Source organism: Canis lupus, chromosome 15, assembly GCF_003254725.2.
Source record: "Canis lupus dingo isolate Sandy chromosome 15, ASM325472v2, whole genome shotgun sequence".
In the NCBI taxonomy this organism is placed as follows: Eukaryota; Metazoa; Chordata; class Mammalia; order Carnivora; family Canidae; genus Canis; species Canis lupus.
In genome coordinates, this window is record NC_064257.1 from 8,903,995 (window position 1) to 8,920,954 (window position 16,960).

Consider the following 16,960-nt stretch of genomic DNA (forward strand, 5'->3'; position numbering starts at 1 on the left):
GTGTGGTACAAAATTTATATGTCATTAGATCAAAAGTAATTTAAAGTTGATATGTAAAAAAAGTACTGCTTTCGGATAATTTAAAAATGTTAGCTTTGAATATTATGGGTATTCCTTGCATAAAAGATAGAACACCTATAATCGTTAGGAGGTCATTGATGAAGGATGATTTTGGAAGAGACTTGGAGAAAAAATATGTCCACGCGTTGAGTAAATATGTTTTCTTACCCTCACTTAATATTAATCTAATCTCATCATTTATATTACATTAACCAAATCATACCTTCTAAAAGTTTTTCATATCTGCCTTATTTGTTTGGATTGCTTCTGGTATAAAATGGACATTCATATAGGTAAAGCTACTTTTTAAAATAAAAATTTTTTAAAACGACAGTTGTCCTAACCAGGACTTAGGTCATTTAGTACAATATGGAATATTATTAAAGTAAATATGAAATATTATTAAATACTTTAAATATTATTAAATACCTTTTTAAAAAAAGTTACTGCTTTTCTTGTTAAAAGTAAAGTCTTAAGAACTCAGGATCGGGGCCAGACTTTCTAGGCTCAGATTTTAGTTCTGCGACTTATTGATTATATCCTTTGATAAATTATATAAGGGTTAATGCTTCAGTTTTCTCATTTGTAAAACGACACAATATGTGTATGGTATCTTTTTGATAAGGAGATTGTTGTGAGAATGATGTGGGCTAAGCCACAGTTTAGAAGTGCTTAGTTTATAATAACTTCTTATTAAGGTTAAGGTCTTGCTACTATGATTGCTATTACTATCGTTATCTTAAATTTTATGAATCATAAATACCTGGCAAGAATATTTGCAGTTTGACTTAGAAGATACAGCTTATTGACCTTAGCCTTACCCTGTCATTGACTTCATAGTCTGTTTTAAACTTCCCTTCTCTCTCTCTCTCTCTCTCTCTCTCTCCCCCCCCCCCCCCGCCATCATTTTTCCATTATTTGTCAGGTTCTTGTTGGCCATTTTCCTTAGCTATTAAGGGAATGATTTGATCCAGTTAATCTTGTAAAGGGATTTTTTTAGTATCATTTTCTTTCTTAATAAATACTGTTTCTTATTGCATAAAAATTTTAAAGCATATTACAGCTAAGAGGTAGATCTAGAGATTTTACTTTTTTTTTTAAGATTTTTTTTTTTTAATTTATTTATTCAGAGAGAGATCGAGACTGAGAGGCAGAGACACAGGTAGAGGGAGAAGCGAGCTCCATGCAGGGAGCCCAATGCGGTACTCGATCCTGGGTCTCCAGGATCAGACCCCGGGCTGCAGGCGGCGCTAAACCGCTGCGCCACCGGGGGTGCCCAAAGCTTTTACTTCTTTAGAATCAGTGGACAGTATCAACCTAGCAAACATATTTTAAATACATGACTGAATCATTGTAAGTCACATATATGGGCTTACAAATTCAGTTTAATTAAAAAATTATTACCACCCGGACGCCTGGGTGGCTCAGCGGTTGAACTTCTGCCTTTGGCTCAGGGTGTGATCCCCAAGTCCCAGGATCGAGTCCCATATTGGGCTTCCTGCATGGAGCCTTTTTCTCCCTCTGCCTGTGTCTCTCTCTCTCTTTCTCTCTCTGTGTCTCTCATGAATAAATAAATAAAATCTTTTAAAAAATTATTACCTTTTCTCTTTTTCTTTTTTTTTTTAAGATTTTATTTTATTAGAGAGCACTAATGGGAGGGGCAGAAGGAGAGGAAGAGAGAGAATCTTAAGCAGATTCCTCACTGAGCTTGGAGGGTTATGTGGGGCTCTATCCCAGGACCCTGAGCTCATGATCTGAGCCGAAATACAGAGTTGGATGCTTAACCCACTGTGCCACTCAGGCTCCCCACACCTTTAAAAAAATTTTTAAATTTAAATTCAATTAATTAACATATAGTGTTTATTAGTTTCAGAGGTAGAGTTTGGTGATTAATCAGTCTTTTTTTTTTTTAATAACTTTGACTCGATTATATACTTATTAGAGATGTTAAGTCCTTTCTTCTTAAGGTGACTGTAATTTTTGGACAATATTTGGGATTGTGCCTGTGATTTGTGATATACAACAAATGACACCAAGAGAGGTAAGAGATTCTGTTGGGTTGATGCTCATAATGATAAGTCTGTATTATCCCACAGAAGCAATGTGAATGATTTTTAGAAGGAAACTATTTCTTAATGTTTACTGTAGAATAAATATTTGAGAGAAGTTGACATTATCTTGTTTATTTTTTTTCATTAGTATTATATATAGATGTGGAATCTGATTTTCACGCCAAAGTTCCTGTTGTGGTATGCAAAGATCGGAAAAGGTTGGTAATAATGAAGAGAAATATTTTTTTTGAAATAACACCAACTAAGTATGCAGTGAACATTTCCAAGACAAAATTTTGTTTTAGATTTCTCTTTGGATTAATATAACTAGGCTAGTTTCTATTTATTAAAAATAAAAGCTTACTAAAAGCATAAAGCTACCAGTTAAAAACAAAACACAGTAAGGCAAAACTTCATTTTTTTTCTCAAGTTGATTCACCCAACAGTATTGAACTTTTACTATATGTTAAGTACTTATACTATATGCTTCGCTGTAGGGATACAAACATAAGTAAGAAATAGCCTGTCTTCTCAAGGAGCTCACAGCTTTTTAGAATCCAGTTTTTAGTTCAGTGAATTGAATGAGTCATTGAAGACTAATCTTGCCTTTCTAGTCAGATGTCTATAGGACTGAGAGAGCAATGTGCCTATGAAAAAGGAAACTGAAATAATACTATTTGAGATCAATGTGGGAGACATGGAAACAATACAGAAAAAATTAAGTGTTCTTTTATTGAATACTAACCTGTATATCTTAAAATTTAAGAGTACTATATTTTCTTATTCAAAGTTAGAAGGATTTGTGGATTCAACTTTGTTACTTTCTAATTAAAAAATTGAGACATGGAGGAATAAAATATGACCAAATTCATATCATTTAGAGTAAAGTCAGATTTGGAATGGAAATATTCTGACCTCTAGTGGTTTTGTTTGTTTTTTTTTGTAACCACATGTCAAATTGCCTCTTTGTGGAACCACAGATTGTTCTCCCTGCCACCAAAATATCTCTACTAGAATTCTGTCACCCCTTTAAGGTAGCTCCTATTTTCACTTACATATATGCATTACCTGTGGATTAATATGTACATTCTTTCTAATCTGAAAGTAGTGTATCAATAAAATTAGGAAAGCTTGGATAGAAAAAAATTAGAGTCAAGAAGTATAACTAGTCAGTTCATTTCATTTTTTCTTTCTATCCTGTGCAAAGCAAAAAGAATGAACTGGGAAGGTATGTTGTACCACTTGATGTTGATGAAATCAATGTCTTTGATATAAAACAAATTTCAGTGACTCATAATGCTACTTTTGTAATTTTTGATGAATTTAAATACTAAATTAAGTTGAAATTTATTTGTGAAGTACAAGTGAGTATTTAAAAAATCTTTATATGGAACTCTAGTGATGAAATGATTTGTAGTTTTCAGTTAGCTCTCAGTTTATTAAAATTCTTATTTTTATTATGAATTCCTAGATATTAAAATATGGTTACTTAGAAAGGATAGCCATAAGATTTGGTATATTCTGGTTTTTAAGGTATAAACACAGTGAAATTTTTCTTTCCCATTCACAGTGGTTTGCTCTGTAGAGTGAGTGCTGGAAATGATATGGCATGCCTCACTACTGATTTACTTGCTGCCCTTGGCAAGATGGAACCCGTCTTCACTCCCTTGGTGTTAGCCTTTCGCTACTGGGCTAAGGTAAGTGGAACAGAGGAAAAAATACTTGTCTTTAAGGTAAGTCAGGCTTTTCCCCCCACTGACATGTATGTAAATGTTAGTATTTGGGGATAAAATAGCTATTTGTGCCAGACAGAAGGTGATGTGGCAGGTTCTGATTATGGATGTGAAAATAAAATGAAGTTTCATAGAGTAATTGACTTACTATTCTCCTTTTATGTAGTATAGAAATGGTCTTACACATAGTAAATGTGGCTCAAGTTTTCACTCTTCATGTAAATTAAAGTTGTAAAATATAGTTATGCAAGTTAATACATAGGTTTGCAAGGTTTTTTTGTGAGCATCTTTTTTCCCATTTCTGTTTTAGAACATTATTCTCTTTTCTCTAAATTATTGATAACCTATAGCACTTTCTGATTGGGTAACTGCTAGGAATCACGTATCTGTTTCCTAAGTTAGAATTAATTATTAAGGGCTGTGGTTCCTTTTGAAGTTATTTTTTTGGTATGAATGTAAGGAGGAGGAGTAAAGTAATTACCATTATTAGTCCAAATGACTAGAGAGGGTTTAGTTTTTCTGTGTATGTTCTTATCAGTATAGTATTCATCACTTGTTATACTAGGGATGAGCAAATTCTCAGTCTGATACAAAGAGGATGGATATTAAGGAGGTAGTGGTGGAATAATAAATGAGAGCAAAAAATGCTCGAGAATTCTTTTTGGAATTTTTTGTTTGTACTCTGATAAGAGGATTGAACTCAGAGTTGGGGCAGACCCAACTTTGTTGGTTAAGGTAAGGAACAGCTTGAAAAATAAGGAATGATCAGAAGTCCTAAGGTTGGGGTTTCACAATTTGAGGCCTTAAAAAAATTCTAGCGTATGAATATATTCTTGTAACTGATGTAATAAGATTATTGTTGACTACTTTCTGGTTGCCCTCTCTCTTAAGTACTGTATTTTTAGCATTCCAGTAATAGGAAATAGTTTTTTTAGGAAAGCCTCTTGAAACTCTTTAGCCTTATCAGTCCCTTATAATCAAGTATACGGAATATAGTCAATGGTAATATAATACTATTGGTGATAACAGATGGTAGGTATACTTGTGGTTGTGAGCATAGCATGACATACAGAATTGTTGAATCACTTACGTTGTATACCTGAAACTAATATAATAGTGTGTTTCAATTATACTCCAATTAAAAACATTCTGAGGACCAACTGACAGGTAATAAAAAAAAAAAAAAACATCTGCAAGGGGAAAAAGGTTCCCTGAGCTTTTTTATTTTCATTTTTTATTGTATGTATAAATATAACTTGCACAAGTTGATATTTTAATATATGTATTAATTGTGAAGTGATTACCAACCTGTTACCTCAGATGGTTACCTTTATTGTGTGTGTGGTGAGAACTCTTGGGATATATCTTCCTAGTAAATTTTAGGTATATAGTATAGTAGTGTTACCTATAGTCATCATGCTGTACATTAGATCACCAGACCTTACTCATTTTATATCACTGAAATTTTGTATCCCTTGACCAAAATCTCTCCCATTTCCCTCTCCTCTGGTTACCATTCTAACCTCTGCTCCTATGAGTTGGACTATTTTAGATTCTACATATAAGAGAGATTATTAGCATTTGTCTTACTGTGTCTGTTTTCTTTCACTTAGCAAAATGTCCTCTTGGTCCATCCATGTTATTGCAAATGGGAGAATTCTCTTTTTTAAGGCTGAATAAAATTCCACTGTATGTGTATACCGACTTTTATCTCTATCTGTTGATAGACATTCAGGTTGTTTCCACAACTTGGCAATGAGATCCCTGTGTTTTAAGAACTGTCTCGGGATCCCTGGGTGGCGCAGCGGTTTGGCGCCTGCCTTTGGCCCAGGGCGCGATCCTGGAGACCCGGGATTGAATCCCACGTCGGGCTCCCGGTGCATGGAGCCTGCTTCTCCCTCTGCCTGTGTCTCTGCCCCTCTCTCTCTCTCTCTCTCTCTCTCTCTCTCTCTCTGTGACTATCATAAATAAATAAAAAATTAAAAAAAAAAAAAAAAAAAAAAAAGAACTGTCTCGAACTGCCAGAATGTTACTCCTCTGTGAGATTCCAGTAGTGTTAACAGCATACATAAACAGTTTCTTAACAGTTACAAAAAAGTTTCTAATTAACTTGACTTAGTCATTAGGTAGCACATTTCCTGTCCTAACACTCTGGATAAATGGGAATTTATTTTAGTGGAATAACTAAAGCTCTTTTTATAAGTGTTTTTTATCCTCTCATTTTTAATTGTTTTTTTTTTTTTTTTTCAAGTAAATTCTATGCCCAATGTGGGGCTTGAACTCAGGACCCCAAGATAAGAGTCACATGTTGTTTTGACTGAGCCAACCAGAAGCCCTATATTCTTAAATTTACCAAGCCATTAAACTTCAGTGATAATTATCTTTATTGTCTAAATAAGAAATAAAAACAAAAATTAAAAAATATCTAAGTATAGACTAGTCTTATAGATGCAAAAGTCTAAATGAAATATAAATAAGTAGAATATATAGTGTATTAAAAGGTTATATGCCATGACTATGCAGGATTTATTTCAGGAGTATAAGAATGGTTTGATATCAGGAAGTCTGTTAACATAATTTATTATATTAACAATTTGAAGTAGAAAAAACATAGATGCTGAAAAGGGAAGTTCTTCATAAAAACTAAGCTCTTAAGTAAACTAGTAAACAAAATTAATGATGAAGACTATTTACTACCAAAACCAGACAAAGACCCCACCAAACAGGAGAATTATAGACCAATACCCATAATGAACATGGAAAAAATTCTCACTAAGATACTAGCCAATAGGACCCAACAGTACATTAAGAGGATTATTCACCATGACCAAGTGGGATTTATCCCTGGGATGCAAGGCTGGTTCAACACTAAAACAGTCAATGTGGTATAACATATCAATAAGAGAAAAAAAAATATTATCCTCACAAATGCAGAGAAAGCATTTGACAAAATACAGCATCCATTCCTGATCAAAACTCTTCAGAGTTCAGGGATAGAGGGAACATTCCTCAGCATCTCAAAAGCCATCTATGAAAAGCTCACAGCAAAATCATTCTCTTTTTTTTTTTTTTAAGATTTTTTATTTATTTATTCATAGAGATGCAGAGAGAGAGAGAGAGGCAGAGACACAGGCAGAGGGAGAAGCAGGCTCCATGCAGAGAGCCTGACGTGGGACTCGATCCCAGGTCTCCAGGATCACGCCCTGGGCTGCAGGCAGGCGCTAAACCGCTGCGCTACCGGGGCTGCCCGCAAAATCATTCTCAATGGGGAGACACTGAGAGCATTTCTCCTAAGATTAGGACCATGACAGGGATGTCCACTCTCACCACTGCTATTCAACATAGTACTAGCCTAGCCTCAACAATCAGACAACAGAAAGAAATAAAAGTCATTCAAATGGACAAAGAAAAAATCAGACTCTCCCTCTTTGCAGATGACATACTGTACATAGAAAACCCAAAAGACTCCACCCCAAGATTGCTAGAATTCATAGAGCAATTCAGCAATGTGGCAGGACACAAAATCAATGCACAGAAATCAGTGGCATTTCTGTACCCTGACAATGAGACTGAAGAAGGAGAAATGAAGGAATCAATCCCATTTGCAATTGCACCCAAAAGCATAAGATACCTAGAAATAAACCTGATCAAGGAGGTAAAGGATCTATACCCTAAAAACTACAGAACACTTCTGAAAGAAATTGAAGATGTAATGAGATGGAAAAACATTCCATGCTAATGGATCATTGTGAAAATGTCTATGCTACCCAGGGCAATGTACACGTTCAATGCAATCCCTATCAAAATACCATGGACTTTCTTCAGAGAGTTGGAACAAATAATCTTAAGATTTGTATGGAGTCAGCAAAGACTCCAAATAGCCAGAGGAATTTTGAAAAAGAAAATCTGGGGATCCCTGGGTGGCAGAGCGGTTTGGCGCCTGCCTTTGGCCCAGGGCGCGATCCTGGAGACCCGGGATCGAATCCCACGTCGGGCTACCGGTGCATGGAGCCTGCTTCTCCCTCTGCCTGTGTCTCTGCCTCTCTCTCTCTCTCTCTCTCTCTGACTATCAGAAAAAGAAAACCCATGCCCAAGGGGCATCACAATGCTGGATTTCAAGCTGTATTACAAAGCTTGAAATCTTGATCATCAAGTCAGTGTGGTACTGGCACAAAAACGGATGTAGAGATCGATGGAACAGAATAGAGAACCCAGAAATGGGCCCTCAACTCTATGGTCAATTAATCAACAAAGCAGGAAAGACTATCCCCTGGAAAAAGGATAGTCTCTTCAATAAATCGTGTTGGGAAAATTGGGCAGCCACATGCAGAAGAATGAAACTGGATCATTCTCTTACACCAGACACAAGGATACACTCAAAATGGTTGAATGATCATTTAGCAGGAATCCATCAAAATCCTAGAGGAGAACACAGGCAACACCCTTTTTGAACTAGGCCACAGCAGCTTCTTGCAAAATACATTTATGTAGGCAAGGGAGACAAAACCAAAAATGAACTATTGAGACTTAAGATAAAAAGCTTCTGTACAGCAAATGAAGCAGTGAAGAAAACTAAAAGACAACCTACAGAATGGGAGAAGATATTGGCAAATGACATATCAGATAAAAGGCTAGTATCCAAGATCCATAAAGAACTTATCAAATTCAACACCCACAAAACAAAAAATCCAATTATGAAATGGGCAGAAAACATGAACAGAAATTTCAGCAAAGAAGACATAGACATGGCCAACAAGCACATGAGAAAATGCTCCGCATCACTTGCCATTAGGGAAATACAGTTCAAAACCACAATGAGAGGGGATCCCTGGGTGGCTCAGCGGTTTGGCGCCTGCCTTTGGCCCAGGGCACGATCCTGGAGTCCCAGGATCCAGTCCCACATCGGGCTCCCGGCATGGAGCCTGCTTCTCCCTCTGCCTGTGTCTCTGCCTCTCTCTCTCCCTCTCCCTTTCTCTCTCTCTCTCTCTCTCTCTCTGTGTCTATCATAAATAAATAAATCTTTAAAAAAAAAAAAACCACAATGAGATACCACGTTCCACCATTGAGAATGGTGAAAATTAATGAGACAGGAAACAACAAATGTTGGAGTGGATGTAGAGAAAGGGAAACCCTCTTGCACTGTTGGTGAGAATGTGAACTGGTGCAGCCACTCTGGAAAACTGTGTGGAGGTTCCTCAAAGAGTTAAAAATAGAAATGCCCTATGACCCAGCAATTGCACTGCTGGGGATTTACCCCAAAAATACAGATGCAGTGAAATGGCAGGACACCTGCACCCCAATGTTCATAGCAGCAATGTCACAATAGCCAAACTGTGGAAGGAGCCACGATAACTCTTGACAGACGAATGGATAAAGAAGATGTGGTCTATATATACAGGGGAATATTACTCAGCCATTAGAAACGACAAATACTCACAATTTGCTTCAACGTGGATGGACCTGGAGGGTATTATGCTGAGTGAAGTAAGTCAATCGAAGGACAATCATCATATGGTTTCACTCATACGTGTAATGTAAGAAATAGTTAAAAGGATTATAAGGGAAGGGGGGCAAGTGAATGGGAAAAATTAAAGAAGAAAACAAACCATGAGAGACTCCTAACTCTGGGAAACAAACAAGGTTGTGGAAGGGGAGGTGGGTAGAAGGATGGGGTAACTGGGTGATGGGCACTGAGGTGGTGGGCACTTGACGGGATGAGCACTGGGTGTTATATGTTGGCAAATTGAACTGAAATAAAAACAAATGTAAAAAAAGACCATTTACTAAAAAAATAACAAAAACATCATTTTAAATGGTGAATGACTCAAGCTATATGTGTTAGAATTAAGAATGTTACAGAGACGTTCACCAGTAATGTTGTACCTTGTTTTGGGAGATTTAAAAAATGCGATAAGAAAATGAAATGAAACCATGTAAATATTGGAAAAACAGTAGCATTTTATTAGTGGTATAATTGTACCTATAAAACTATAGTAAAAACTATTGGGAATAATAAAAGAATTTGTAAAAAAAAATAAAATAATTTATAAGATGACTAATTACAATATAAACATAGGTTTTAGTAGGTTTTCTCTGTCATAAAAATAACCTGGTAGAGTGAAAATCGAAAAATACTAAGTGATAGTACCACAAATTATAAAATAAATAAATTTAATTAAAAAGATACAAGAAGGGCAGCCCAGGTGGCGCAGCGGTTTAGCGCCGCCTGCGGCCCGGGGTGTGATCCTGGAGACCTGGAATTGAGTCCCATGTCGGGCTTTCTGCATGGAGCCTGCTTCTCCCTCTGCCTGTGTCTCTGCCTCTCTCGCCCTCTCTGAATGAATAAATAAATATTAAAAAAAAAAAGGTACAAGAAGAAAATTACATTATTGAATGGTTATAAAAACGAAATCTGAACAAATTCATTTATTCAGCAAACATTTGTTAAATGCTTCCTTGTGCCAGATACTGTTCTAAGTGCTTGAAATATCTAACAAGATATATAGAGTCCTGCTCTCATGAAGCTTACATGTTTGTGGAAGAATCAGCCAATAAACAAAATATAAGTAGTATAATATCTGATAGATTTTAGTGGTATAAAAATGAGATGATGTGATAAGAGAGTGACATTATACCAGATGGTTAGGGAAGATCTCTTTGAGGAAGTGATATATATTTTTTTAAATTTTTTAAAATTTATTTATGATAGTCACAGAGAGAGAGAGAGAGAGGCAGAGACACAGGCAGAGGGAGAAGCAGGCTCCATGCACCGGGACCCCGATGTGGGATTCGATCCCAGGTCTCCAGGATCGCGCCCTGGGCCAAAGGCAGGCAGGCGCTAAACCGCTGCGCCACCCAGGGATCCCGAGGAAGTGATATTTAAACTCAGACTAGCAGTAACCAGCCATTTGAAAGACTAAGAGAATAGTATCCAACAAATACCTAGTACAGTTCTCCTAAGGTACAAGAGAGCTTGTGAGGAAAAGAAAGGAAGGCAGGAGTGCCTGGAATGAAGTGAGAGAGAGAATGTTTCTGTGGTAAGGAATTTGGATTTTAATTGTGGTGAGAAAGCAGTTTTTTTTTTTTTTTTAAGATTTATTTTATTTATTCATTCATGATAGACATAGAGAGGCAGAGACACAGGCAGAGGGAGAAGCAGGGCTCCATGCCGGAAGCCTGACACGGGACTCGATCCCGGGACTCCAGGATCACTCCCTGGGCCAAAGGCAGGCGCCAAACCGCTGAGCCATCCAGGGATCCCAGTTTTGTTTTTTTTTAAGATTTTATTTATTTATTAATGAGAGAAACAGAGAGAAAGGCGCAGAGACACAGGCAGAAGGAGAAACCAGCTTCATTCAGGGAGCCCGATGTGGGACTCGATCCCAGGACCTGGTATCACACGCTGGGCCAAAGGCAAATGCTCAACCACTGAGCCACCCAGAGGTCCCTTGTTATGAGAGTTTAGTGGAAGTAATTGATGAGAACTCCAAAACTTTTAGAAAATGCAAAGTTACAGTGTTCTTAGATAGGGAGATGCTACCCCTAAAATGTTAAATCATCCTAATTTAATTTTCAAGTGTACAGTAATCTCAATTAGAATTACCAAGAGTTTAAAAAAATTTGATGGAATAATCTTGAAATTACTGTGGATGAATATTTGAGAATAGTCAAAAGAATTCAGAAAGAGAACACTAGTGAAGGAGACTGAATTTACTACTATAAAATTGCTTGAGTCAAGCATATGTCATTGGCATAGGAATAGACAAATAGATCTGTGGAATAGAACAAAAGGCCCAGAAATTGTAATGTATGAAAAATAAAAGATTTCATTTCAGTGGTAAAACAATGGTTTATTTAAAATGGTGCTGTCACAGCTGTATATTTTTTTAAAAATATAATTGTTTTATTTAAATTAAATTAGTTAACATATAGTATATTATTAGTTTCAGAGGTAGAGTTCAGTGAACAACGGTATATTTCTTGAAGAAAATAATGTTGGATCCTTAGGACACTTAAATGCAAAATAAATTCTACTTAAATGAAAAATCAAAATTTTAGAAGAAAATTTTAGAGGATGTGTATATAACTTATGGTTTGGAGAAACCTTTTTACCATGTTAGGAAACCTAGAAGCTATATAGCATAAGCATATTTAAATATATATATACACACACACACATTAATACATTTTGTATGATAAAAGGTTCTTTAAAGAATGTCAAAATAAATATAGATTGGGAAAAGTAACATTGTTCAAGTGCATATATCAGATTTAAAAGGTTATTAACTGTAATGTAAATTGATATGCAAGTAGAAAAAATTGGCAAATAATTCAATAGGCAGTTCAGAAAAAAGGAAATCTAAATGGTTAGTAAACATGAAAATTGTATAATCTCTTATTGAAGAAATGCAAATTGAAGTAATTATTAGATAATTATATTTCATACATCCCATTTTTTTTAAGTGGTAATACTTTGGAAAGTGTGTACATTCATGCTACTAGTGTAAAAGAAGAATTTTTTCGTGATTTTGGCAAACAATTAGATATTAGATATATTACACATTTTTACTTATTAGACATATCACATTTTTTAGATATTAGATATTATATCTAATATTAGATACTAGATATATCACACATTTTTACTTATTTTTAAAGATTTATTTATTTATTAGTGAGAGTACGAGTATGTGCAAGGGTAGGGAGAGGCAGGGGGAGAGGGAGAGAGAAACCCAAATAGGCTCTGCGCTAAGCATGGATGCCAACATGGGGCTTGATTCCATGACCCTGAGACCATGACCTGAACTGAAACCAAGGGACAGAAACTTCGACTATGTCACCCAGGCATCCCTCTATCACACATTTTTGAAATCCATCAAACATATTCTTGGAAATATAGCTCATATAAATAATCACCAGTAATAAAGATAAAACAGCATTGCTTAAAGTGGCAAAAATTTGGGATAAAATGTGAATGCTCTGGGTGGGGAGACTTGTTGAGTAGCCATCCAGATCATAGACTATAATTTAAGCATTTAAAAGATGTGTTGGGGGGAAAATATATAAATAGATAAAAGAATGTGTTAGATCTGTAGTAATTGACTTAGAGGAACTTTGTTGGTGCATTGTTAAGGAGAAGAATAATATGCAGAGAGATGTCTATAATATGATTTTGGAAAAGAATGACATAAGGAAATCTTTTCTGCATTTATAGAGAAAATAAAAATATATAGGAATACATTTGTATATGGTTATTATAGAAAAAGGCATGAAAGAGTATATAGATGATCATTAACACTGAGTCAGAAGTAGAAGATAAAATCTTTTAACAACGTGTACACCATAAAAGTAAAAAGCACTAAGTTTGATATTCCATTTAAAATACATATGTGACTTTATATGCAATAAAGAAATGAATGGGAAGATTGTCATCACTGTGTTAATAGTTATTTCAGAGTGGTGAGGTTTCAGGTCATTCCTTATAATTTTTGTTACTTAAACGTTTTGCATGATTACAATAGGACAAAAACAGCTACTTATATTATGAGGGGAACAAAGAAGATTAAAGCTAATGGCAGTACTTTTTCCCCCTTTGTTTTGCAGTTATGCTATATTGACTCCCAAACTGATGGTGGAATCCCTTCTTACTGTTTTGCTTTAATGGTGTTGTTTTTTCTACAACAAAGAAAACCTCCTCTTCTTCCTTGCTTACTTGGAAGTTGGGTAAGCATGAATTTGTGATATGTATGTGCATGTATATATGTAGTTCGTTCTTACAAAGTGCTTTGTTCAAACGTTTTAAGCTAGAATTCTGGTTTGTTTGTTTGTCCATCTTTTTGTTTGTTTTTGTTTTTTTAATAATTTTTCCACTACCAATTTGGAATGCCTTTTTATGTAGATTGAAGGCTTTGACCCAAAAAGAATGGATGACTTTCAGCTGAAGGGCATAGTAGAAGAGAAGTTTGTGAAGTGGGAATATAATTCAAGTAGTGCAACTGAGAAAAACTCAATTGCTGAGGAAAACAAAGCTAAGGCAGACCAACCAAAAGATGATACCAAGAAGACAGAAACAGACAACCAAAGTAATGCCATGAAGGAAAAACATGGCAAAGTAAGCTTTTTTTTTGTTTTTGTTTTTGGCTTTTCTTTCTGTAGAATTTGTGATGCCTTCGATTGAAGCTCTTTACTAGTAGATTGACTGACTTTGCATAAGCCTCTTGGCCTCATTTTCCTCATCTGTAAAAGTGAGGGGTTGATCTGGTTTAGTTTTTCAGTACTGAGATTACTTAATGAATTTATACCTCATTTTGGAAGATGTGTTTTGCTTTATTCATGTCATGGTAATTCTTTACTTCTTTTTCATTTAGACAAGGAAAATTTCCTTCAGGAGTTGGGTTGTGATCGAAACTTTAGCATATGGGAATTGTGTTGCCAGATTGGTGGAAAAATAAAGGCCCTTTCCTCCTTTAGGGGGTGGCTTGCTTATTTAATCATTCAACATTCATTTATTAAGGACCTGCTATGTGCCAGACATATCTTGAGGGCCAGGGGACCAAAGATAAATATCCATGGATTGTGTCCTCTAGAAGAATGTAGTCTTCTGAAATAGACATATTACAGAAATGAAAGCATTACTGAAATGATTGCTCTAGCTATATTGAATTATATGTAGTTGCCTGAATATACAATTCTCCCACTTTTCTAGACTTCTTTCTACTCTCAACGACCAATAGATAGTAATTTTGCTTATTACTTTGGTAAGACAACTGTGAAGAAATCCAAAAAGAACTTCTACACATTCCCACCACCACCTGCTACTGTCTGCACTCACATAGTCTACCTTGATACGTGCTTTCATAAAGGAACTTCCCAAGTTGCTATCTAATTTTCTCCATTTGTCCATCTTTTTGTTTGCTTTTGTTTTTTTAATAATTTTTCCAATTTTAATTCTATCCCTTGTTTATTCTAGAACACTGCTCTAGCAGTTCTCTTTGCTCTAAATTAGCAATTTTTCATTCTTTATTAAATCAAAAATGCTTTTATCTCTCCCAGTTTAAATAAAAAATAGGAACATCATCTCCCTTCCCAGCTAGCTATTCCTTTGCACCTTTTTGCAGTGAAACTTCTTGAAAGAATTGTACATATTCATATTCATAAGAATTGTACATATTCATTATTTCCAATTTGTTTCCTCTTAACTCATTGTAATCAAACTCAGGCTTTGACCCTCATCAACCTACCAAAACTTATATTGTCATCTTCCACTTTTTTTAAAAAAAGATTTTATTTATTCATGAGAGAGAGAGGCAGAGACACAGGCAGAGGGAGGAGCAGGCTCCATGCAGGGAACCCGATGTGGGACTCGATCCCGGGTCTCTAGGATCAGGCCCTGGACTGAAGGCGACGCTAAACCGCTGAGCCACCAGGGCTGCCCCACATTGTTAAATCCAGTTGTCACTTCTCAATTTTTATATTTTTGACATATTAGCAATCTTTGCCAGTTGATTATTTTCTTCTCTGAAAAATTTCTTGACTTTGAATATAGCATACCATGGCTGATCATTTCTTCTCAGTCTCCTATGTTGATTGGTTTCTCCTTCTCTCTTTGGTCTCTTAATGTTGGCATGCTCCAGGGCTCAGTCCTTGATCCCCTCCCCTTTCTTCTGTATCTACACTCCCTTGGTGATCTTACTCAGTTGCATGGGTTTTGCATACCATTTGTATGATACTCCCAAATTTAAATCTTCAACCAAACCACACTCTTGAATTCTCTAGTTGTATCTCCAACTATCTATTTAATGTCTCTGCTTAGATGTCTAATAGATGTCTTTAACTTAACATGCCTAAAACTTAGAATTCTCTAGTTGTATCTCCAACTATCTATTTAATGTCTCTGCTTAGATGTCTAATAGATGTCTTTAACTTAACATGCCTAATACTCCTGGTCTTCCTCTTGCTCCACATAATAGCGTTCACTTCTAATTTGATGGCATTTCATCCTTTCGTTTGCTCAGTTAGAAGCCTTGGAATCATCCTTTACTTTTCTCTTTTATACCTTATATCATGTCTGTCAGGAAATCCTGTCATTTTTATTTCAAAGTATATTTAAAATTTGAACACTTCTCACTGCCTCCATTGTTAATATGCTAGTCCTAGCCACCATCATGTTTGACATGGATTGCTACCATAGCTTCATAATGAGTTTCCTCTGTCTACCATTGTTCCTACACAGTTGACCCTCGAAATACATGGATTTGAACTGTGCAGGCCCACTTATGTGGATTTTTTTTCAATATAGTATAGTACTGTAAATGTATTTTTCTCTTCCTTATAATTTTCTTAATATTTTCTTTTCTCTAGCTTTATTGTGAGAATATAGTATATAATAAATATAACATATAAAATATGTGTTAATTGGCTATTTATGTTATCAGTAAGCCTTTTGGTCAACAGCATGCTATTAGTGGTTACGTTTTGAGGGAGTCAAAAGTTATATGTAGATTTTGACCTCCATGTTGTTTAAGGGTCAACTTACAGTCTGTTCTCAGCACAGCAAGCAGAATGGTTCTTTGAAAACTTAAGTCATATCACGTTCCTCCTCTTCTCCACACTCAAAACACTTCAGTTGCTTCTTATTTAATTTAGAATAAAAGCTGAGGATTTCTTACTGAGTAGCTCTTTTTTCTTCTCTTCTTTCCCTTTCTCTACCACACTAGCTTTCGTGGTTTTCTTTTTAAAGCTAGTCAAACTCCTCTACAATGTGCTCATCTGTTCCCTATTCCTCTTCTTCAAATCATATCTTTTTCACAAGAACTATTCTGACTGTGCTATTTAACACTGAAACCATGTCCTACTCTCATACTCTTGTCCCCTTTTTACTAAACCTACTCAACTTTTTATTTCCACACCACTTTGCTTTTTCTAACTTGTTATGTAATTTACTTGCTTTTGTTACTTTTCTTCCCTAGAAAGTAAGATCCACTAAGGCAAGGATCTTGGGTTTTTTTTTTTTTTTTTTCATGATTATATCCGAGTGCCTGGCACATAGTAGGCACTCAATTAATAGTTGTAGAATTGAGTAAGTGATTGTTTCATGTCTTTTTGCTCCTTAGCGGT

The 16,960-nt window shown here is 35.6% G+C and overlaps 1 protein-coding gene across 20 annotated transcripts in view; it reads left to right on the forward strand.

The window, feature by feature from the left end:
• Positions 1-16,960, forward strand: part of TUT4 (terminal uridylyl transferase 4) — a 127,865-nt gene that overhangs the window by 54,643 nt on the left and 56,262 nt on the right. For 19 of the 20 annotated variants that reach the window (XR_003125263.3, XR_003125264.3, XR_007402356.1 and 16 more), the window contains exons 8-11: positions 2,260-2,329; positions 3,682-3,808; positions 13,448-13,567; positions 13,743-13,955. Coding sequence is in view for 14 of the 20 variants with exons in the window: in XM_025420039.3 (XP_025275824.1) it covers positions 2,260-2,329; positions 3,682-3,808; positions 13,448-13,567; positions 13,743-13,955 (530 nt within the window). In the remaining 6 variants the exon portion in view is untranslated. The remainder of the gene's footprint in view (positions 1-2,259; positions 2,330-3,681; positions 3,809-13,447; positions 13,568-13,742; positions 13,956-16,960) is intronic. The other variant, XM_035699067.2, reaches the window with a different exon arrangement.